Here is a 25,759-nt window from a genome sequence, read left to right as displayed (position 1 = left end):
TCCACTGCATGCAGCCCTTGTTGTGCTGTTTTATTGGTTTGAAGCGGTGCTGTTGCACGCATCCTTGGATGCTGTGACCTGATTGACACCACTTGTTGAATCACCTTCCTAGTTTTCATTTACAGATGTTGCACTCTGCTTTGTTCATTCTTATTCTACAAAATATTTAGCCACGCAGCTGGACTGTAAGCTGTCATGAAATTTAGTTGGAAGATATCTCTGTAGCTAAAAATGTTATCCAGTTATCATACTGTTATGACTTCCTTTTAAGGTTGCAAAGTATTTGCCAACAGCAGTTGCATGTAGGCGTGGGACAATACGAAAATGTCATGTCACCATTATCCTCGCCAAAATAATTGTGATTCACGATATTATCCCAATATTTATCTTTTATTGCATCCTTTTTTAGTGAGCATCCTTTCAACAGTCAAACAATCTTAAACAAGGTTATTATATATAATAAGGAACTCCTCATAGATAAAGGGTAAACTAAATGATAATAATAATAGCAACATTGTGTGAGTCTGTTCATGACTACATGATAATTCCTGTATTTTTCCTATTAATTTTTACCATGATAGCGAGCTAGACAGTTGGGAGGATATTCACGATTATCCCGATAATGTGAATTCAATCGCAATCTGCAAGAAAATCCTATATCTTACCATCCCTACTTGCATGATAGTGTTAATGATCTTTGTTTCACTACATGCGATAGTCTTCCCTGTGCAAACAGACACGCAGTCACACACATGTTAAAAAGCATTCTTCCTGTTAAAAGTGAACAGATTTTGGCTAGAACTCCGGGAAATGCTGAGATCTCAGGGCTGTGTGCATGACTGACCCTCCTTACTGAGGCTCTGTTTGCGTTTAGAACCAAAATGTATCTTATCTGATCACCAGTGAGCAGCTCTTAACACAGGTGTAATTGCATCAACGCAGCTTTGAGGCTCTCCTGGGATTGAATCGCTTAAACAGCATTCAGTGGGGGTCACTGATGCATGTGATTGCATATTTAATGTAACGTACAAACACGAACCATGGGGTCATCTTCAACTTTGTACAACATGCATATAGCACGACAAGTTGTTTGTTTGTGGCAAAGAGCACGGACAGTGATTTGAAGTTGATTCAGGAGTGGAGGTATCAAACAGCATTTCTTTGTCTCTGTGGCTCATCAGCACAAATGTGTTTTTCTGTTCATCACCAGTTGCAGTTTACAACGGATGAAATCAAAAGTGAGCCAGGAAGCAACGTAGTCACTGATGCCCAGTGTGATTTACAGCTCAATCCAGATACAGATTGTGGATGCAGTTGGTCTGAGCAGGGAATGAAACACATGTGGAAGGGCTGTTCTCTGACAGGATTATGGGCCACCAGCAATAACAAAACGGCCACTTAGGATTTGTCAGAATCATGGCCAGCTGGTAAAAGGTAGAAATAATATGTAACATAAAACATTATTTGTTCTTATCAAACTATAACCTACTTGGCAATCATTACTGTCAACAACAAAGTGTGAAAACATTTATAGTTTATATTAAGTAAGCCCTGTCTTTTCATTTTTGGCTTTGCAGTGGAAAGCAGGCTAATGAAAATCTCTGAGCATCTGTAGGCCAGCGTGCCCATGCTTGCTCACAGTCTTCCTCCAGCTAGGCTGCACGGCCACAGCCAGCCTTACGCGTCGTCTCCTCTCACCCTCCCCAGCCTCCAGCCTGCCAGCCCCCAACTAGCACAGCCTCGAGGTAGGGCATGCTGGCAGTCCTAACGTGCTCTGGACTAATCCTATTTTGGGTGCTTTTTGAGCAAAGGTTTGCACAATCTCTTCAGGCCAGATGCAGGACAGAGTGAAACTTCAGAACCCTCCCCCTGCATATTATTATATCATCCATTTATGACCACTGAACCATACCACATGCAGGAACGCTCTGGAAGTGGCACTTGTCATTTCACCGGTCACTGGAGACAAGGGGTTGAGGGTCGTAGCACAAATCTTTGTACTGTTTGTGCCATTCTCCCTCCCGTTCCTCTTCCCCCATTCTCCCTCGTCTCAGGACCGGTTTTCCACGACTGTCATCCCACGCAGGAATCCTCCATAACAGCCTGGTGAATCACCTTGCATCCACAGGCTAAGCGCCGCACACGTTCTAACAATTACACAAATAGGCATGGACACATGCCCACACACAAATTCTCCCCCTTGAACATTACATTTCATCTGTGCATCAATTAGTGTTTTGAAATGTTATAGTGCGAGCCACTTTACACATACCCATCAGATAACTGTCAGTGATTTGTGTAACACCATTCCATTAACTTGTGAATAGCCACTGATTTTCAAATACAAGTTCGTGTGTTTAGGCAGTAAATGTCCACAAAGCACTTAAGAGCTTGATCCAACTTTCATTTTATTTTTCTGACCTTTTGCATTGTTTTTTTATGTGACTGTGATATAATGTAACATATATTTATTTTACAGCTACTTTAGCAGTGGTGCTTTGTCATTATCAAGCTGCAACCCCCGGCTCTGAAAAGTGAAGCCAATGTGGAAGTGCATCACACTCGCATTCTCTCTAATGGCCAGCATGGGGTGACAAAAATAAGTCAGATTGCACTGAGGTCTATGAGAAAATCTTCTCACATAATTTAATACCTCAGAAAACATTTTCCTGACAAGCGTATGGTATCATTAGCTAGTTATAAGTCTTCTTCAATAGAGCAGGATGTTCTTTTTGTAAATGCTCGCATTTAGAGTAAAGTAGTTGATAAAGAATCGTATGCTTTAGGACAGGGCTCACTAACAGGCGGACCCAGACGCCGACCTATATGGACCCGGACCTATAATCAATACATTCTTGAGAGGTTTTCAATTTTGACGGGGCGCTTCTATTTTAACCGGCGCAGCTTCACTCCGCTGTGTTTCGCGAAGGGTGGGGCTTCGCACCCGAGACGCACACACCTACAGTCAGAAACAGAGCGGAGGAAAGGAGAGGAGAGAACTTAAAACATTTGCATAACCATAAACTAAAGTATTGATTGAACTACATATTTGATAATGCTAAATGAAAAGTGATCATCAAAGCTGCTACAATTCATCGTCAGGGGAACATGAACATCTAGATCAGTTGGAACCAACATGTCTTCTGAACACCAAACTGAAACAATCCAAACTACAAGGAAGAGCAAGGAAAGATGATCTGTTCAACACAACCAAATCTTCTGTACTGATTTAACAGGAGCCACTGTTTGGTTCTGGACAGCTTTCCTCAATTGGCTTAGACGTCAGGTTGCATACAGATCACACAGTCGCCCTGTTTGTCCTTTGAGTACTTTAACAGAGCTCATAGAGACACGGGCTGAGAGGCTGCCCCAACAGCATCCGTTATTCTCCACCAACCCCATTATACAGGACGCGAGTTATAGCTCACTTGAAGAGAGTTAATAAATCACCCACGGATCAGGTTAGTTCTGCCTCTTTGTTTTTCCTCCTAATCACGATAAATAATGCTCATAATGCCAGTTAGATTGTTTCTGACAACTTCGTTTGCATGTGCCCAGATCTGTTGTTGCCCAGTAAACACAGCACTCTGAGCTCTCGAGAGGGCTCCGAGTAGATGGAGAAAGTGATGGAAAACAACGCTCCAACACGCTTTCCACAATTAGTCATATATCCGTTGTAGAAATACTCTGCTGCTCATTATTGATTTCCAGTAATAACTCAAAACTCTTCTCTTTCTCGTCCGAACTCACACTCCCTCTATTATTCCCCCCCTCAGCTACGCCTGCATTAGTTAGCCAAATGACATTCTTGTCATGATGTAGGGGTGATAATGTCAAGTAGGTGTGAGAGCTGTGTGTGTGTCACTCTGCTTAATGGCAGCAGCCAAGCCTGCCGTTTATTCTCTGTTACCCTGCCAGCCAGATGGAATTCATCGCCGTATTGGTGGACGTGACAAACAGTGACATCCTGCACGGTGCTGCAGGTATTACGGACACTCCTAAACTCCAAGGTGATATCGACTGCAACAACAGCAGCTCATATGTCCCTAACAGCTACCATTAATACGCTTGTGAATAAGAATTAAGACAAGCTATTACAGAATGGAGCAAGGCTAAAATGTCCTCAGGTGCTGTGTAATTCAGTTAACGTGGAAGGAAAATTACAGGCGGCTTCCAGCTGAAGTAAAGTCCACAAGGACTGGTAGTTTTGGAAAACTATATTTCCCATGTGCCTGGGAGACTGTGTCCTGCCGCAGCTGCATGGCATCGTCAATATGTCTCAGGAAGCTGGATACTACCCAGCTGTAAATTGTTGACAGTTTTACGAGCAAACACATCAATGGGCAGTCAAGCAACAGACATCAGCTGAAGGCCCATCCAAGATTAAGACCATAAGACTGTTCTTATTAAGAGGAAATTATGTTTGTACAGAGCTGGCTGCAAAAAGTAAAACTTCATTCTGGCGAACAGGACGCGTATTAAATGGTCTTATTAATTATTAAATGTGTTTTTTGGAAGAAACCCACTTATGAGTCAGAGGAAGCAAATACATGAAACCCTACTGTAGACGTTAGTGTTTCATTACTTTAATTTGTCCTTCCATTGACATTGGCTGATGCTAATAAGAGTAATTTTCTGTGGTGTCTGTCCAGCTGGAGTCTAAAAGCAGAGGGGTATTTAAATCTACTCCTGACACTGAGCCAATGTAGTGTCTTCCCTGGGGCCTCTGCTCTGTTCACACCGCTGAAGAGGAAAAGGATCACTTCGACCACAGTGGAGCTTTACTGTAAATCAGTGTTACTCATTGCGCGGCTCGCCAAGCTTTAATTGGTGGCTCGCGTGGCAGTGGGCTAAATAAAGGGGTGATAGATATGATTATGCAGTCAATACAGATATTTCATAAAAACACTAAAAACAAGCAGGGCTATTACATATAACCCATTAAAACAATAATAATAATAATTGATAAAAGATGCAACTATAGAAACAAGATATTTAAACTTGCTCGGCCGACACGGACTCACTGCGGAGCTGCCAGTTTTGGCGGTCTATCAGCGCTACAATGGTGAATGTGCTCTTGGACGGGTAGATACATGGTGGGCTAGTATATAAATAAATAAACTTAAGCTCATTAAAAATATGTTAACATAAGCATGCTTATGAATATGGACATTTGCTAAAAAAATATTTATTATCGCTAAATTTGAACATTTAAATTGGAGGATACTACGACCAACCTGGCACTTCATACCTGCGTTAGCTTGGCTCCGGTTGACTCGTTTCAACATTTCATGCTAGTTAGCGCGTGTTTCTAAAATGGATCGATTTCTTATTAAAAAGTTGCACACCAGGTGGACAGAAACAAAGCGTGACACACGAGGGAAATTAAGATTTGGCTTTGGAGCATCAAACCACAGCGGAGTCGAGAGGAAGATGCTGGAGATGTGGTTTGTGGACAGACAACAGCTGCTCCCGTTAAAAGAAAAGAAAAGGTACGAGCCGTACAAGACGAGCAAAGGAAATTTCAAGACAAGTGGACAGAGGAGTTTGTATTTGTCCTCCACGAGTTGAACCCTTCGTGCTTAATGTGCAAACAAACCCGCTCTGGTTTCAAGAGAAGTCATCTGGAGCCGCATTTCTAAACGACTGCATCCAAAATTCAACGAAATTTACGCACCTGGAAGAGAAATTAGTAAATAAAATAGAGCAGCTTTCTTCTGTTTCTGGACAACAAAGGCTCAAACACAGGACGACTAATACAGCTGAACGATTAACTGAGGCATCTTTTGAGATCGCATGGATTTTGGCTCAGGCAAAAAAACTTCTCAGACTCAAACAATATGAAACACTGCTTTTTGGCTTCAGCAGAAATATTGTTTGCAGAGTTTGCCAACATCATCCTGCTTTTAATGAATGCGTTGGTTGGCTGCATTGCATATTGTATGTTCTGGGTGGGATGACAGATTAATAAGCAGACATGCTTTTTATGACTGGATGTAGCTTTTCATACTTTGAGGTAAGAGTGGCTCTCCTACTGACTTTGTCCTGTCAATGTGGCTCTCACGTAAAAAATGAAGACCACTGCCGTAAATGCACAACGGCTGAAGAGAAAGGTCACCTGGGAAGAAAGGTGGTCGCTGGAGAGATGGGATTCTCTCTTCCATCTGATGAGAGTTGCAGCAGCTGAACAAATATAATGCACCTGGTAGAAGAGTTACTCTGTTCTCCCTCTGCACTCCTATGGCAGCGTAAATTACAGTTCGGCAGCCTGTTACACATACAAAGACAGCACCAGACCTATTATTTCTTCCAAAGCAACCTTTCCGCGTCCCTCACTTAGCTGTCGTGAACTTGTACATCCTCCCCTTGAAATTAATCAGTGTGAGGTTTTGACTCCAGGAAAATTGAGTGCCACTTGCAGAAAGACAAAGAACTAACGTACAGATGCAGAGACACTCAGTTTTAAGGGTTACGACTTTAGTTGGGTTCGTGGCCCAGTCAATACTGTAACCTCTAGCTAGAGGCGAGAGTTTGAGTTTTACTGCCTGGTGGTCTGACGGATAATAAAGGGGATTTTACAAGCAGTCTTTAATTGAATGAAAAGGCAAAGGTAAAGGCCTCCAGGTAGTCATGAATCTGAATTTATGACAAATGGAGTCCGTCTGGCACATGAACTTTGCCCGACAGATGTGTGTCTGCTCAGCCCACTGTGTAGTTGCATGATGTTTGATGAGATTTTATAAAACCGGAACAGAGATGCTGAAACTAGACTGCTGCACTTTCATTTAGCTGTCATTCAATTAAAGTTGCACTTGTCCTACCAATACTTTAATTACACCCTCAATAATTGTTTTCCCATTTTTGGTGGAGCGAGAATATTTAGGCAGATTTTCATGTGAAGAGGGGCACTTGAAATTGGACATGAATACAGAAGCGCACCAGTATCCACACACACACACACACACACACACACACACACACACACACACACACAGACAAATGCATGCGACTCTGTATCCTTAGGCAAATACAATTGACTTTGTCTTGGATTAGATTTTATAATGCCTCCTACATAATACATCTGGAGCATCCGAGACCTCTTTGTCTTAGTTGATGTCACCAGCAGTGAGCTGATGATGTAGGCAGAAGGGGACTGTATGCCTGTATGCATATATGCACAAGCTTCACAAATTGCTCCTCAATAGCATTACAGTTGAGTCCCTCTTCCCCCGCTCCCACTCTGATTTTTCCTGGACTGCTCTCTCTCTCCACTTTCTTGGTTCCATCACATCCCTAAAAGGCATGTGTGTTCCCACTCATGCCAGTGTGCTTAAGCTGTGTCAAGTGGAAGAGTATGTGTGTATTAGTGTTTGCAATTTTGAGCACATGCCATTTCTGTTTTTAGAAAGGCTGTAACTAAAACGCAACTTTGAATGCCGATGGTAAAGGTGACCCAGCAATGAACGAGAAGTTACTGTACATTAGAGCACAGAAGAAGAAGGTGATAGAAAGTGAACATTGAGGAGGTGCAGGAGGTCAGAGGAGCCCGGCAAGTGTTTGGCACAACTCACAAGACGATCATAATTTTGGTCCTGGATGAAGACATCCATCCTTTAGCAATAGCTTCTTATATGCTTGGGGGGGGGGGGCTATGTAACACAATTTTCACGAGCTTGACAAGCATAATGACAGTAATTAGGGGGACCAGGGCTTAGTGAACCATCAATTATGTATTGAAAAGGTGGAAAAGGAGAAGACTCCAGGGAAGAAGTGCAGTAAAACAATTCAGTGAGGAGCTGTTTTATTGTTAACCTTAACTCAAATAAAATAGACGTGATAGACAATTTAATGCCGCTGAACCTGGAATAATGTTAGTCATAGTCAACTTATTTTACAGCTCTGGAGCTCATTACTGAGTCACTAGTCTACCTCCTGAGTATCAACAGCCACCATGTGGACTTAAGTCAATGAAGTCAAGGGCGTCCGTGGGACTGGTGAGTAATAGGTTGTTTTGTAACTGTGAGAGGAAGCCATAACATCTTAAAGCTCTGGGGCCACTACACAGGAGAAGCTCATTCAGCTCAATCAGCTTTCTGGAATATATAACAGACGTTAGTCCCAGTGTGACACTCAGGAGGTCAGGAGGGTAAATTGGGAATATGAATATTTGGAAATTGGAATATTTTCTTCAATATTTACAGATCTGGAACAATCAAAGTTTATAATTAGCTGGTAAACTGTGCCGGCATATGTGCACCGTTACAATAATGTCAAAGCAGGTGAGCAGAAGAGTTCACCTCTTTTAAAGTATTGTTTTAGAGCTGGGTTAGAATCATAAGAATCATCTGGTGACTGTAATCCATTATTAATGTGTGTTTGATGCAAGGCAGGGGCCCTTAAATGAATATTGGAAAACAATTGGGCCTGTGAGGAGGCAGGGGGAGAGTGTCCTTGGTTAATGTGTTGAGTCCTTCTTGAAGCTTACATATGAAAGTCATCCATTTCAATCTGACCAGTTAATTCTGTCTTTCTGAGGCAGAGCTCGGGGAGAAAATGATGGCAGAGACACTGATAGAGTATGTGATAGCTCAAGACCATGCATACTGTATAAAGTCCTGATCAAATACATCAGGAGAATTAGATATGTTATCTTTATCACTCATCAATAATTGAATTAAAGTAGATTATATTCATTTACCTCCCACTGAGATCACAACAGTAAAGAAAACGTGTTCGACATCAATGTGTTGGTTTAATTTTCTGGAAACTAAGGCTTCACATTTGTAACAAAAACATGCAATTTAAATATATAAATAAATAAATAGCATAAATGTTCCAAAGTTTTGAATGAAAGGGTGGTGTTGTACAGAAGTATATAAGTCTGAATGTACCTCTTTAATGTGCTGAAAAGAAAAATATTCAGTAATCACACTTTTATTATTTTCATTGCAGTTTCATTTTGACAGTATTATACAGCCCGACTCAATACCCAGCAGCTAAGCTACTCAGTCTATTCATTGAGCCTCTTACTGTGAGCAGGCTGCTGGTTGTTTTTCAAGTAGTATTTTCAATTAGCATACAGTTGATAAGAGTATTTCAGTATGTTTTATTTATGTGGGTATTACATTTGTTGACACTTACATAAAATAAATGCCAAAGGTTGTCTTAGCTATATTGAGAATTTATAAATATACATCATGAAATGTAGCGTTTGCCCAAGTCTGTTATTTAAGTTACTTTTCATACAGTACACTGTATATATCAGTTGTATGGCAGAGTCAGAAGTAACTATATTAAAACATTATCACATCTTCAGTTCACTTACACCCCGAGTGTCCAGATCTTGTTGGCTTTTATGGGTGATTCACCCGTTCAGTGTCAGAGGTGCTAATAAGATGATGGTGCCATTATAGGTGACACCAGGCATGTGTCACATGACGTCTTGCTGGTCCGACTCCAGCCCGGCTTGTCACTGGGATGAAATGGATCTTATCCCTCTTCTGATAGCAGACAGAACGTGGGTGGCAGTCCTCTTGCTCTTGCTGTGAAACAGCCGCTGTGACAGCACAGCAGTGCTGCAGCTGAGCCACCGGGAGCATATAGGGACAGAGGACCGGCAGAACTCAATGTAGCCTACAGGGGATGCAAGAGGCACTTACCACAGGTGCCCTCCACCTGTCGAAATTTCACTGGTTGCTCTACGTATCTCTGTGATTTGCAGCAGGGTCCATTGTGGACTGGGATTTTAAAGTGGTTAAAGGACCATACCAAAATTGTGTCCCCATGTGATGCAAATTACTGCATATTTCATAAACTCAACATTACTCCCATCAATTTCCCAAAGCATGCCAGAAGCTTTTAGATAAATGGATTGTTTTGTTATACCGTCCAGCGTTTGACCTTTGCTGCCAACTTTCTTAAGATAGCTAATCCATCACAGAGAACATTAGGCTGTCTATGTTGCTTCTCAACATTATCTTTCAGTAGCAATGTAGCATTAAGGGGGGGTTAATAACATACAGAGAGTTTAGTAAGAATTAAAGATGGCTGAATCTCACCTGGTGGATTTTTATACTTCAATGAAATTAATAGAAACTAAGGGTTGTTTGAAAAATAGCGAAAACTTATTAATCAATTTAAGGTGTATTACGACAAACGTCTGTAACCGTAGAATCTATTGAGCCGAACAACGTGCTGACCAACCAGCAAACCTTTGAAGAGGATGAGAAAAACATAAATTGTTCTTCAATCCCAAACCCTTTAAATTATGTTTTAGCGAAAATGAAGCACGATTCTGAAACCGTAGATTAATAAAGAAGATTTTCGATTTCGAGAGCTGTAAAGTTTTTTGTGGGGGTTATGAATCAAAAACAAGTGACAATGCCCAATGTTACATTTGTTCAAATGGCTGTGGGAAGATTTCACAATGATGTCTGCATGGAGGAGACACCTGTCAATCATCCGTCATACATCCTACTTGAAATGACGAACAAATGCCCCTGGCTGCCTGTGCAACAACAGAACAATGGCTAAAACTTGTTAAAACAACAGCTCGCCGTGTGAAATGTCACCTCATCATTTTATTTGACTACCTGGAACCACCGTGATTATTCATTTTATGCACATCTCCCGTCTTGAATCAATTTTATGCTCGTCCCACACAAATTATTTTGTGCGACTGAGCAAGGGAGAAATATTTAGATTGAATACCTTCAAATGTATGTGCTGTTTACAACCACACGGTCTTTTGTCTTGGGAAATAATTCCAAAACAAAAACAATAAACTCCAGCTTAGCATTGAGCCAGAAGCAATTTGAAACACTAATATGACTGGAAGTAAATAACATTTTGCTGTTGCACACACATTTTGCCTCAGAGGGGACGGACTGTAAAGACATCTGAGTGACATCTGAGGATTACCCCGACAGCAACTCTGTGGTTATAAAAAGGGCAGAACCCACGCTCCAGTACAAGGGAGGGGGGGGCACTTTGAAGTGGCGATTAGGCTGTGAGCTTTGCACCCAGAGCTTCTGAGGCTCTGCCCTCTCCACCTCAGTCAGAGCATAAAGATGCGGTGTGGCAGCTTTGCTGAGTGGACACTGCTCCAGTTCCGCCTGTCCAATTAGCAATTTCTCCTTACCCCTGAGGACTGGTCCCTTTCTGCTTGGCTTAGCTCACTGCATGTGGGCCATATCACCTACATGTACAGTCCCACTACTCAATGCACCAAGAGCACTCCACGCTAAAGACACCGGACTTTTATGCAAGTTCTGCCTCGGGACCCCTCAAACGCTCATATATAACCTTAGCACAACTTGCTCTTTGTTGTCCTCTTCAGTCAGAGTGTTTATTGCCAGCTCATTTACACCATCATTGTCACTACTCACCCCAGTGCATAGTGCCATTTATTTTCTCTTTTATGTGCGTATAAAAGAGAGCCGCTGAAATCTAAAAGAAGCGACTTTCAAGTTCAAGAGTGATATGACTTCTAAAGGCTTCTGATCAAAGGGTTCAATGGCTTGTTCACTTGTCAGTTTTACCGAGTGGTGCCATTTTAGATGTGATTCATCGCCCCATTGCTCAAGTGGAAATCTCCAATATATATATATATATATATATATATATATATATACATGAGCTGGACTCCCCAGATATCCCCGAATGGTTAATCAGACACAAGTTGTGATGTGACCGACACAAACAACTATTACTTTATGTTTAAGTATTTTATGTTATAGTTATATTATTCATATGTTTTATATTTTATTTATTATTAATTGATTTTATGGTTCTGTTTACCGCTCCTGGTTTGTAGTATTGTAGTATCTATGTGTAAAATATGATTGAACAGAAAAAAAGTAAGAAAAGTAAAGACAATGCGGGGGGCGACTTCACTGGCGGCAAAAAGTAGGTCAGTCGTAGAAGTCAATGAGAAAGCAACCCTATTTCTCACTTGATTAATTACCTCAGGAAAACATTTTTATCACTAGTTTACGTTTTCAATTGCATTTAGATTAAATTAGACGATGAAGCAGCGTATGCTTTAGGGCGTGGCGACCTTGTGATTGACAGATCGCTACCCCAGCGTTGTTTGGCTTGGCTGTTGTCCATGTTTCCATCGTACTTTAACCCTTTCACAGTGTGTTCTCAGCTCACAAAAGTTAATTGTAACATTTTGGTCGCCTCTAAAATGTCTTGTTGAGTGTTTGGTTGTAGCTCCTCCATCATGTCAATCCTGGTTCCAAAAAGCACAATAGCGACGGCCAAAATGCCAAACTCGAGGCTTCAAAATGGTATTCCACAAACCAATGGGCGATGTCACGGTGACTACGTTCACTTTTTATTTACAGTCTTTGTTTATCACCTTCCATTGGAAGTATTTTTAGTTCCTTACCTAGTTAAATATAGTGAAGACTTCTGCATGGTTTCAGCAGCCAAACACTGTTTCATCTCTCGCCTTACTGAAGCGTCACCTGGTTGAGTACTTCAAGCTAAAAGTTTTGTTTTGTACAAAGGGGGACGATGAATTGAATTTCCTGAGTGCTGTGATAGCTGTGTGTAGTGCAAGCGTCTCTTACTCTAATGATGCCTCTTTTTCTCGACAGCCATAGTGCTAAAGATTTGCATATCTCCCTAATACCTCAACGCAGTATTTCCTTCCTTTTATTCCTCGGCACTGCCTGCACACAGTGCCTCTCTGTATAGCTTCTAAAAAGGAAGTTATATTCCATGAAGTGGGAATCCAGCTGTACATTTACTGAGTGCAGTACCGTGGGTGCTGCAGTTTATTTGGAGGCTTTTTAATCCCTCAGCTCTGGTGACTGACACAGATCATAAACCATAGCACCCTTCACCCTACCCCCCGACCTTCAGAAAGAGCACAAGGACGTGGGGCTCTACATCAGCTGCCAGGCTGATCACCTGACTCTCTAAGCCCTTCAGAAATCACAACATCCATCACTGAGCCACTTACCACAGATGCTACTATAGATGCCCTTAGCTGGAGAACAGTTCAGCCTTCCTTACTTAAGACCCATTGCTACCTTTGCTGATGTTGTGGTATCTAATGGACTTCACTCTATTGACCTCTCTGTGAATATATAGTAGAAGACGATACAGCAGCTAAGTCTATTTCTGAACATCTATGAATAGTGATATTCATCATTCAGGGGCTTGCTGTGTTTCACTGACCCGCTCATGTTCAGGAGGGCTTGGGCATGCCTTTTTATCATTAGCAGTCTCTTAAACTGTAGATAAATAATAATAATAATGGTCAGTTGTAACGAGTATTAAGCTGTAATTATCGAGTACCTTCCCGATTGGAAGAAGATCAGTCATGTCGGCTCGAGTTGCTGTTGTCAGGAGATAAACTCATGTAGTGTGTTAAGATGTTTAAGATGTTTAGGATTGCTATCTCTCATGCAGGACAAAAGAGTCCCACTGGTTGAAGCACATTCCTGGAGAGAGATGTTGTAGGATCCATACTTGATGAAGAGTGTAAATCTTTAGTGGATTCTTATCCTATGCACCCCAACTTCTCTTGTAGATTAAAGCATAAAAGGGTTTGCTAAGACATTTCAGTTTGATTAAAACAAAAGACTATTCTGTAGAAAATGTTGCCCTTTTTCTTTATTTTCCATAAATCCACTAAGGTGCACAACACTGTGGCTCCAATTTGTACCTGCAGTCAACTCAGTACCTTTATTTGCCCGTTAACGGTACCCTGTGGAGTTTTTAACCACTAGTAGCGATATGAAGAAATGTTTTTATGAGCGGGTCCCTGTTTTGTTTGTATGCAGGTGATTCAATACACGTTCCTGCAAATAGCTTGACACTATTCCACGGATCTACAGGTGACAGAGAGACAACAATGTAGCAAAAAAGGCAGGGAAGAAGAAGATATGTATATAAACAATGCAGGTTTTAAACTTAAAAAAAAAAGTTTTCTGGGGAGGGAAATGCATTTGCCGTTCTTAAAGGGACATGAACGCATTACTGAACTGGACTACCAGTAATACATATACACCAAAAATAAAAATGCAACACTTTTGTATTCGCTCCCATTTTTCACGAGTTTAATTAAAATATCTAAGACGTTTTTCTATGCACACAAAATGCATTTTGATCAGAAATGTGTTAAAATCCGTACTAGTGAGCGCTTCTCCTTTGCCAAAAATAATCCATCAACCTGACAGGTGTATAACAAGAAGCTGATTAAACAGCATAATTATCTCACAGGTGTGCCTTGGGCTGGTCACAATAAAAAGCCACTCTTAATTGTGCACTCTTGACAAAAGACATTAATTATACACTCTCAATTATTGATTGCACACGACTGGGGCTACAGATATTAACACATGTGCGTATGCCTAATAAGCCTTTTGTGTGCACAGAAAAAGTCTTTAGATCTTTGATTTACACTTGTGAAGTAATAGAGTAGTGAATGTAATGAGAAAATAAAATAGGCAGTTGGTAAGACCATGTATATTACAGTCATTTCTAGTTTTGCATGAATTTTATAAATATGTTTCTTTAATTGTTCTGACATAAATCAGGACAAACCAAAATAAGAATTGCACAGTGGAGTAAAATTAACAAGACAAGGTATCTTAGTTTTACTGAAGACTCACTGCAAACAGCTCTTTCCCACATTTCCATACACATTACTGTTCAAATTCAGAAACTAATGGTTCATTTGTTACAGTCACAGTGTGTGTGTGTTCTCATGGGATTTTAAAGGACTCTCTAAAAGTAGAAGTCTAATCAGTATCTACCTGTCATTAAAATGTCTCTGCATGTTCAGTATGTGCTCTCCCTTTCCGGACAGCACTCAGGTTTCATGTTGACGATTGAAGACTGGAATACAGTGCTGATCCCGTTCTTATTTTCCATATGAAACAACGTTACCCACCACTGTTCCTCCCTCTTTGAGCTAGGCTGTTCCCGGAGGACATGGTGAGTCGGAGAATAAAGCAAAGATCCGATGGAGGAGTGAGATGAAAAGGCCAGTAGTGACAAGCAAAGGAAGGGAAGGAGACAGCAATTGGGGAGACAAACCCAGTTATTGAAAGGAAAGCAGGAAGCAGCAGTGTTTGTCACTCAGCGGTGTGAAAATGCATCCTGACACCCGTTTATCGCTGTATATTTAGGAATCAGAATCACAAATTTAAATACATTACCATCCTCCCCGCTGCGCAAATATCAAAGCTCAACGAGGCTTCATATCCTTGTCCTCTAAAGTGAAGGACATTGAATTGGTTAAATGTGTGAAACCTGAAACGCAAAGTGCTCACGAGTTTAGATCCACTTATTGTAACAGTATCAAAACCAGCATGTAAACAGGCGCAGGCGCACAGGTGTGGATTGTCTCACACACACTCTCTCAGCAATAGATGATGTTTTTTTGTGACTCTCTTGCAGAGCCACCTCTCTCACTCGGCATCTACTGATACCCATTAATCATGAGCCCTCTTGTATTGTCAGCCCAGCCTCCTCTCCCCTCCCCTCTCCTCTCCTTCCCCCCCCTCCCTTCACTTCCAGCCTGTCAGTTAACAAGCTGTGACACCATGACAGTGATGTGTGTGTGTGCAACTGAGTGATGCCTGGCTGAAGCCCTTATTGGAAAGGTATTGAAATGCTCGGAGTCAGAGAGAGTAGCAATGAGATTGTATTTCTCAGCTCCTTATTCCAGAATGTAAAATATTGTAGCTCTGCCTCGCTATTCAATTAAACGTGGAGGAGGGAGAGCTTTGTTTTGGGTTGCCCACTTTGACAACAGGATTTACTGTGGCATACAATCAGCTCTGTAGCAAAAATACCATGTCTTTATTTTCTCACACAGTGAAGAAAGGTTTACCATGTATGCAACAAACCGCCACTCATTTCTTTCTGCCTCCTTTTATATGTGTGTGCAGGCTCAGTGTCCCTCAGTGTGTTCCTGGTCTCCCTCGCAGTGACAGTGTGTGCTGTTTGGCTGGTGGCTCTTTGTGGCGTCTGTGGTTGGTGTCAACGCAAGCTGGTGAGTTTACACACACACACACACACACACACACACACACACACACACACACACACACACACACACACACACACACATCAAACTACCACCCGAACTACTGTAGCTTCCAGTCACATTTGTTGACTACTTCACATGCTTTAATAATCAGAGAACCTTAATAAACTGCTGTGAATGTTCTTGAAAAAGACACTTTGGTGCATTTGAGAAACAACAATGTGTGCAAATATTATAAAAATGTGTGAAAATATTATAAAAGTGTGTGCAAATATTATGTGCAGTCTTGTTAAACTGAGAATTTGACATTACATGACAGTTTTTCAAGAAGACACAATACAGTGTGAAAATACGCCATTCAAAGTAAAAGTTCTGCATTCAAAATCCTACTCAAGTAAAAGTACGTAAGTATAACCAACAAAATATAGTTAAGGGTCCAGGATTTAAGGACATAGCAGAAATGGAATATAATATTCATAACTATTATTGTATTATCACCTGAAACTAAGAATCGTTGTGTTTTCGTTACCTTAGAAGGAGCACCTCATATCTACATGGCTCCTATTCCACGTAGTCTGCCATGTAGCACCACCATCTTTCTACATTAACGTAGAATAGACAAACTAAAAAAGGGCTCTAAAGAGCGCCATTACCTGAAGGCCACCTTAGGTTCTCCATCAGCGGAGGGGTATTCAGTTGGTTGCAGTCTTTCAACCTCACTGCCAGATTCCATTAAATCCCACACACTGGTCCTTTAAAGCATCATAAGTAAAAGTACTTCTTCTGCAGAAACATTAGCCCTTTGTAGCACCACCATATCGTTGTTATATGTAAAATCTAAATATAAGTAGCGCCTATATCTGGTATGTAAATGAATAAAAAAAACAAACAGAAAATGACAAATATGTGCAGGAGTGAAATGTAAAAGTATATTTACTCAAGTACTGTACTTAAGTACAATTTCTTGGTACTTTACTCTATTATTTCCATTTTATGCTACTTTATATTTTACTTTGCAGATTCAGATCAGACGATTAACACAAAATACAACTCAACTAATAGATTATGATGTGTTATGTGTTGCCTTTGCCTTCTGCGACATTACTGACGCTTTCACATTAATGCGTCACTAATTATAATTCAACTATATTACTTTAGTGAGATTTTGAATGGAGTACTTTACATGTAAAAGAGCATTTTTACACTACAGTATTACTACTTTTGTCAAGTACAAGTTCTTTTAGGATTGTACTTAAATACAGTAGCTATTTACGTTTCACAACGACACATTACTTTATATAATAAAAATATGAAAGATCCACAGTTGCATCAGTGTCTACGACATGACAAAGTAATGAATCTGTGCAGTCCACTGAGGAGAAACAGAACACTGACCGAGCAGCCTGACCTCTAAAAGAGGGCATGTCATTGTGATTATGTGGTATGAAATGTGATTGATTTAAAGGGAGGCAACCACTTGTTAGGAAGACAGAACTGTATGGCTGAGTGTCACCTCACTTGACTGATTTCTTTTAGATTTGCATGCCTTTTTAAAGTGAATTGATTTCAGAATCATCCTGTGCTCGTACATCCCAGGAACACAGGTCACCTATTTCAAGTTTGATGTTGGATCGGACTTGTTTCAGCTCACCATTGCGCTGCTGTGAAACTGATTGGTGCACAGATGGCAGGATTTGGCATTGCGACAGTCTCCGCACACCACAGTCCTCTCTATATTATGTCATTTGCATTGCTTGAGTCCCCAACAGGTGACTGTACCTAGATTACTCGTTGACCAGGGAGGGAATGGTTTGTGCTGAAATGGAACAGTGGTACGGCACATTCTTTGTATAAAACCTTGTGTTATATTTGAAATGCCACTTTAAAGTAAATGGAGCAGTGAATGACTCCTGAATTCCAGCTGTGGTTGGAGGTAGTTCTGCTGCCAGCACTTTCTCTGGAGCGCTGCTGTAAATGACTCTTATTTCCATCCTGTGATCGTGTCGTGCAGCTGCCTGGGATAGGTCGAAGATCTGTCGGCCTTATGACCCTGTGAAGGCCTCCATCAACCACATCGCACCAGTGTTGTCACGATACGGGAATTTATAACTGGGATACATCATCTTGATATTCAACAACATTTTCAATTGCACAGGGAAACATTGACACAACTTTGAGGGCATACGTTGTTAGATTGTGATTAAAAAAAGAAATATAACATGACAACAACTACTTTTCTTTTCTTGGCTAGCAGCAGAGAAAAGCAGAATGACTGTAGTAAACATTAACAATAATTAAAGCTTTTATACATTAATTAAAACAATACATACAATACATTATTATCACCCGGAGCGAATGAGACGAATGACAGCAGACGGCACTCTGAGTGAGTGAGAGGAGGCGGGGCACTGCAGTGTGTGTCTCGCTGACGAAGAGAAGAGAGAGCGGCTGGTACCTGTGTATTCATAGTGCAGAAAATTAGTATTGAATCTGTTTTAAATATTCATAAATCAATATGTAAGACTTCCTCACACACAAGATAATGTGCTTCTATCTCAGTGGAGATGCTTGTCGTGCATGTCTTCATTTTCTTTATCAGTGCATCTTACCCTGGTTGCTTCAGAATGTGTGTGTGTGTGTGTGTGTGTGTGTGTGTGTGTGTGTGTGTGTGTGTGTGTGTGTGTGTGTGTGTGTGTGTGTGTGTGTGTGTGTGTGGTGGGGGGTGGCATCAAGATGTTAATTAAGCCCTTTGTAGTCTCTTTGGACGACTTACTTTGGGGAAAATGTCAGCTGCCCACTGGTGTGAAACCACATTAAACACAGCTGCCTAATGTACAAAATAATAAAGTGTGACAGAGATAAACGGCAATCATTTCCCAAATGATAAAGGTGTTATTGATGATGCACTGCATTTCCACAAAGCATAAATACTGGAAATTTTGTTAAAAATAATTTGTTTGATGTTTTCAACCATGAAGGCGTGGCAACTATGCAATCTGTGCATGTTGCAGAAACTGTCTCTGCTCTCTCACTCCCCTTGATCTCTTTGTTATCTTCCACTATAGTCCCTGAAGACCTGATTAGAATGTATACAAATCATTTGCATAAACATGGTTAGTTTCAGCTGAGATCTCCATGATGCATACTGCTTCTAGTGTACATACAATTTACGTAGGCTGATTTTCTATACACAAATATGTTCTCATTCGATAAAAAAGTGAAATGTGTGTGTGTTGTTAATTCTCAGTGGTTAATTCTCATTTTACATAAAGCTACTACATACCAGGCCACGTCTAAAAATTAATTTATTTGTTTAATGTGTCCGAGTATACTCTTTGACAGTGTCAGCTTTCATAAGAACAAATGTTTGCCTTAAGCTTCACGTGTCAGTTGCGAGTGGGCCCATGCCAGTTTTGGTTATGATTCATAGGTTAATAGACAAGACATTTTGGGTGAGTGTTGCTTTCGGTGTTTTAGCTTTGGCAACCAGTGCGATGGGTTTTATTTTAAAAGTCCTCATGTGCAGTCATCCTGAAGCCTCCCTCCTGCTTGGCTTTCTGTTATCTAAGCCCCCTGGAAAAACTGCATTGAACGCAATCGTCCCCTTCTGCTGCCTGCTAAGTTCGCTTGTTGCTGTTTTTAGATGCATCAGCATGACATTTTAATTTGAAATTATGCGTTGAGACAATACCATTTTTATAAGCGACTTCACATTTTTTACTCAGGTTTCACATCAAGTATTCTTCTGTATTGATTGATGTTTTGTTTTGTTTCCATGTTGGTCTTTACTATGTGTGTGTTTTAATCAGAGATGAAGGATGTAACTGCAAAAAAAAAAAAAAGAAAGTAAAAAAAGGTCACATGGATCGTAAGCTGCTGTGTTGTGGAGCTGATGATTGTCAGCAGGGGCTCATGTTGTAGGTGTTGGGTGGGATTTTCAGATATCAGAGGTGGTGCAGCTAACATCTGTTTGAGCAGCAGTGGCTGTTTGGCATTCAGAAACCCTCTGCTTGCTCCTGTGAGCCCTGTGCCGTTTGATCCGTGACATAGTTGTGAGTGGAGTTGATATTGGACCTGACTAGATTCACAGCCTGATTCAGCCCCTGTTGGGCTTGTATCGGCAACTTTCAGTATTTTGGTTGCATTAACTGGGAGTCAGGAGTTCACAGTTGTTAGGAGGATCAAAGTAATTATGCCAATCAGAGGAGAGAGAAGATGTGAAAATCAATAATTACAGAATTTTTAAGAATTGTCACCACTATTGGGAATATTATATTTAGAGCCAATTATGTGGATCAAAAGCCTCGACCTGTCACGTTTAAATGACAGATAGATATATGTAAATGTTACGTCTCTGCGATTCCATGCTTCTCAATGTCAGCAAATACTACACAAGAACACAGATATAAAAAAAAAAGATTGTTGTGACAGATGCTGAAAACGAATGATCGCCTGATGATTTAGCAGCGGACAACCATTTTAATAGTGCACTCCTCTCTAATTATGGTGTGATGTGGGTAATATTGAGCGAGCATGTAGACTCTCGCTGCCTGCTAATTCACAGCAAACAAACACAGCTGGGTGTTGGAAGGCAGTGCACTGCCAACTGAGACAGAGAGAGTGGTAGTTTCACTCTGTCTCCTCATGTCTGGATTCTTCAAGAAAACCCTCAGCGTCATCCTGGGCCGTCCATTGCCAAGTCTTTTCTCACTTATCTTCAGTCCTGTAGCAAATAATCTGGGCCCCATTCAAAAGGAGCCTCAGCGGGCCCCCTTCCCCTGTTAATACATCCACTGGGATGCCTGTACAAATAACTGAATCAGCATGTAAACACATGAATCTGTAGAGGGTATCAGGGTAATCAGTGTTTATAACTCATTAAAGAAAGTCTGCACAATATGAAATCTCAGCATATTTAGTTAACAAAGCAGAATTACCGTGTGAAGCTTTCAGTTAAAAACAAAACAAAGTTTATTGAACATTATTTCCTGCACATTTTCACTAAACCTTAGTCATAAGATAAAAGTGGACAAAATAAGTTTTCTTGTCCATGCTCTTTATTTTCAGCCCCGTTCGCTTGTTGCACACTTTATTGCATTGTAGAAGTCATGAACATTGCCATTTTACTACCAACCTACACTCAATAACCCATAATGACAAAGTGAAAATGTGTTTTTAGACATTTTTGCAAATCTGTTAATAATCAAAAACTGAAATCTCTCATTTACGTAAGTATTCAGACCCTTAATTCAGTACTTTACAGCAATCACAGCTTCGAGTCTCTACAAGCTTTGCACACCTGGATTTGGGAAGTTTACCCCATTCTCTTCCTGGTAGATCCTCTCAAGCTCCGTCAGATTGAATAGGAAACGTCTGAACTGCAATCTTCCCGTCTCTCTACAGATGTGAGATGGGGCGTAAGTCTGGACCTTGGCCGGGCCACTCAAGGAGAGTCAGACTTCTCCCAAAACCACTCCAGCGGTGTCTTGGCTTTATGCTCCGGGTCATTGTCGCGCTGAAAGGTGAACCGTCGCCCCAGTCTGAGGTCGCGTGTGCTCTAGAGCAGTTTTTATCTTCAAGGACTTCTCTCTTTATTTGGCTGCATTCATTATTCCCTCAATTCTGACCAGTCTCCCTGTCCCTGCCACTGAGAAGCACCACCACAGCATGATGTTGTCCCCACCACGCTTCACTGTTCACCGTGCTCCTGGGAACACTCTTTTGGTTTTATACCCTCGCCCTGATCTAAGCCTCATCACAATTGTATCGCGGAGGTCTAGAGTGAGATCCTTGGACTTCATGGCTCGGTTTCTGTCCTTATCAATTCAATTAGGCACAGGTAGACTCCAATCAAGTGCTAGACACAGCTTAAGGATAATTAAAATAGAATACATCTTAACAAAACGTGGAGAGCCACATCAACAGGTCTGAATACTTAAATGTAAATGAGAGATTTCAGGTTTTGATTTTTAAATTCTATATGGGTTATTGAGTCTGAATTAACATAGACAACACAATACAGTGTGCAAAAAGTACTTTCTGAAGCCACTGTAAACACATCGCCCCAGTGTTAAACTGACAACGCAGGGTAAGAACCTGCTATGCTAATACAAGAAGTATCATTAAACAACAACTCTAAATTATTAAACCTCTCTGATGCTGCTGAAGATTTATGTCCATCAGTAATGTTTGTAAACACAAACGTAAATGGCTGAAAGACTCTAATAGAGACTCAGTCTTTATTGATTTGTCCAACAGTAACGTAATACGTAATATTTTAAAAATTGCAGATAAAAACAAGCTTGATTTGAACTTTCTAACCTTTAACCTTTAACCTTTTGTTGAGGCCCTCGCTGCGACACACCTGCTCATCTTCTGCTCTAGACTAAATGTCATTTATAACGCTGTCTGTTGGGGTTTGATTGTTAAAAAAGTGTTAGTGGGTTGTTTTTTTTGTTCAAGTTGAGTCTTGCTGCAATTTGTCTCGTAATTGGTTCATCGGATCAGTCGGAGCTATTTTGAACTCATGGCTCAGAGCCAGACGGCACTGAATACTGTAATCGGGTGAAGCCATTTGTCGCCTAACAAAGAGACGGCTGGTATAAATTAGACTTAAGTATTTTCAAGGGTATTTGAGAAGAGGATGAGGGGGAAATCGCTCACTCGTCCATTGGTATGCTTTAACCCTCATTTGGGGTATTGAGCGGATTTTCTTTATTGCATCTTCTTGTCTTTAGAGCTGCTGAGCTTTGTTATGTTCATCGCTATGGATCCCTGCAGCCTCCACAACTCTCATGAGGATAGAAGTGTTGTTATCTACTCTTGTGAATGAGCTGATGGAAAGGTGGAGAAGATGGTTTTGAAGCTGTGTAATTCTTTGTGTGTGTGTGTGTGTGTGTGTGTGTGTGTTTGTGTGGAAATGAGGTTGGTGGCACTCGATGCCCATCCATTTCTTGTTTCCACATCCAATCCACTGGAGACTTCCTGTCACTCATTGTTTCTCTCAGTTCACTTTTCACACCTGCCTCTCCCTCCCATCTCTTTGTCTCACATGACATCCTGCACTGTCCTTGTTTTTCACTCCTTATGACAGCCTGTTTTCCTTTAAATTTGATTTCTATTTTCAGCTCTCACCCCTCTTTCTGTACCGGACTCTCGCTCATCCACTGTGTCTTCCCTCCTTCCTGAAATTTTTAAGATAGCATTGAATGATACATGAGATTCCTTTGATAGCTTGTCCTCGCCCGACAGAGATTCAGACAGTTTGAATCCCCAGAAATCGCCGTACAAGAATACAGTATTTATTGTGTCGTGCGTATGTGAAACAGCCTACCTTCTTTGCATGCTTTGATGCTGTAATGGTGGATTGTATGCATAAAGCAGACTAAAAAGATCATGAATGTTCCCTATAATGTTTGTTCAGTATAGACTTCCATGTCTATGATAGTTTGTAAAGAGACTGTATTTAAACACTGACTCTTAGATTAACAAACACACCTCTCGTGTGCAGCTGTTTAACTAGTCGTTCCTGTCAGAGCTATGTTTATTCATTTGTTGACCTTTCTATTTCAGGTTGGTGCTGATTATACAACAGATAAGCGGTTTTGTTTCCTTGTGTGTGATGGATATCATTTTTGCTCAGTAGTGCCATTGTGGGCTTTATCGTTTTTTGCACAGCAGTGCTATTGTCAACTGTGACTTTGTAACAGGTTTAACAATATACAAAGCCATAATATCCAAGTGTGGACTTTAGTATGATATTATATCTGTGTTATCTGAACCTTTCATGGAGTCTAGTCTGCCTGCTCAGCATATAAGCTTTAAAGAAAACTGGAGGGCCATGCCAAATTGGAATAAACTACGACTACATTGATCCCAGATTACCAGGAGAATCAGTTTTATAAAAGACATTTACAGCAATTATTAAGAAAGGAATCAGTTCAGGTTACATATACTCTGTATGTGAAGGTTAGTCATAGTTGTGGGGCTAACGTAGGTAATACTTAACTGTACACCAGTAGAATTGTGCAGTTATATAAACTGTTATATACCTATTTTACTTTTAGCTTTATGTGATTTTAATCTTGTACTGTTGAGCTGACAATGAATGATCGATTCTTACTTTCTTTACTTTATTCAGTTTTGTTAATATAAGAATGTTATCTTTGAATGTCTTGACTTGTTTTTTGTGTGGACCCCAGAAAGAAGAGTTGTCACTGCAGTAATAACTAATAAATTAAAGTAAGGTAAAGCTCTGGCACAATTTGCATTTCCATACACTTCTAATATTTATGAGCATATACGTGCATCATACATAGATCTTACATTCAGTCTGTGTCAGAACGTCGTACGTAACCTCCAGCTGATTGCCTCTCTTGAAGCTTCCCCCCCCATGTTTAGTGCTTTGCTTGATAGCTTTGTGTTTATAAGGACAGGTTGACTACGGGCAGTTGTAAATGCTGGGCATATGCTGCAGTAGACAGGTGTTCAGAAAGATTTGCAGGCATCTCTTGCACTCGGTGCTACAAGGTGCTGATCTGGCTGCCACTCAAGGGGAAGGTGTTTTCTACCGGCTGCCTTTTTTTTTATTGTGCCCGTTGGTGTCTGTTGAATCAGAGTTTAGTCTGCAGAATTAAGAATGGCGACATCATCTTCCTACAGAGCCCCCTGTCTACATTAATAATAAATAGCGACATAAAATTTGCAACAAGAGTGGACGAGACTGATGTAGCCTTACAAGTCTACGTACACAAATAAAACATTTGGAGTGGCTATAACTTCCCCCCCCTTTTTAAAGTCTCCCTCTACGCTGTCATCTGTCTAATAACGGTGAAACTAATCTTTAAACAAAATAAATAACTCTTATTTCAACATATTTCTTTGATCAATGTGAGAAATATTAAATATGCAGCTCCGAGCAATGGCTAACGTTCTTTCTTAGGTTAGGGCCATGTAGCAGAACTCTAGTGAGGTCTGGTAGGGCTTATCATCATGAATGCTTATTTCAATAGTAATGCGGAAGCAGGGTGGTTGCCTCTCCAAGATCACCAGTCTTAAGCTCCATGCTCAATCCCCAACAAGCAAGCCTACCACAGCAAATTGCCCTTCAACTTAAAATCCAATTGTCCAAGCCAAGCCACGGTGGCAGCTCAGTGTGTTTTCCTCCCACTCATTTTCTGGGCCTGAGAATCTTTTCCTATCTTTGATGTGTATCAGAGCATCACTTTCAGGGAAGCGTGCGTGGTATTTGGGGAGGAACAGGGCAGCTTTAGACTGATCCCCTCACTGTCCCACTAGTAGCAAAGCGTCAATACAGATTACTTGCATTGTGACACGTGTGAAACACCTTTAACTGTAATGAGCTTTTCCAGTAGAATGCATCCAGCAGACCTCACTTCTCCAAGCCTTTAAATTGCCATTATTTCCATGGTTACAGCAGGTCATGCTCTAGCTATTTGAAATCAGGCTGGTGCAGGAGTTTCTAGAGGCTTCTCTCCAGTACCCAGCGGATTACCTTAAAGAGGCAATTGCCATGTAAATTTCAGGGTGGTGTGAATGATAATCATAGTCAGCAATGGCTCTCCACCGCAGATTTGATTTGACTTTGATGAGTGTAATCAGGAGACCATCAGGTAAAGGACTGATGGCAGTGTCCCTGAGATAATGGGAGAGGCATTTACACTTCAAATTAATTTAGCAAAAACACAGCTTCAAAGGACAAATCTGAGCTAACCTTTTCTTTCTCTG

General features: G+C 40.9%; 1 protein-coding gene across 1 annotated transcript in view; it reads left to right on the top strand.

Moving 5' to 3' along the window:
- The window catches only part of syt7a (synaptotagmin VIIa), a 76,216-nt gene that overhangs the window by 17,371 nt on the left and 33,086 nt on the right, over positions 1-25,759 (top strand). The window contains exon 2 of the mRNA XM_029433363.1: positions 15,915-16,018. Within this exon, the coding sequence (XP_029289223.1) occupies positions 15,915-16,018 (104 nt within the window). The remainder of the gene's footprint in view (positions 1-15,914; positions 16,019-25,759) is intronic.

The sequence above is a fragment of the Cottoperca gobio genome, chromosome 6, assembly GCF_900634415.1.
Source record: "Cottoperca gobio chromosome 6, fCotGob3.1, whole genome shotgun sequence".
In the NCBI taxonomy this organism is placed as follows: domain Eukaryota; kingdom Metazoa; phylum Chordata; class Actinopteri; order Perciformes; family Bovichtidae; genus Cottoperca; species Cottoperca gobio.
The sequence above is the reverse complement of the archived record's forward strand: the minus strand, read 5'-3'. Positions and strand labels throughout refer to the sequence as shown.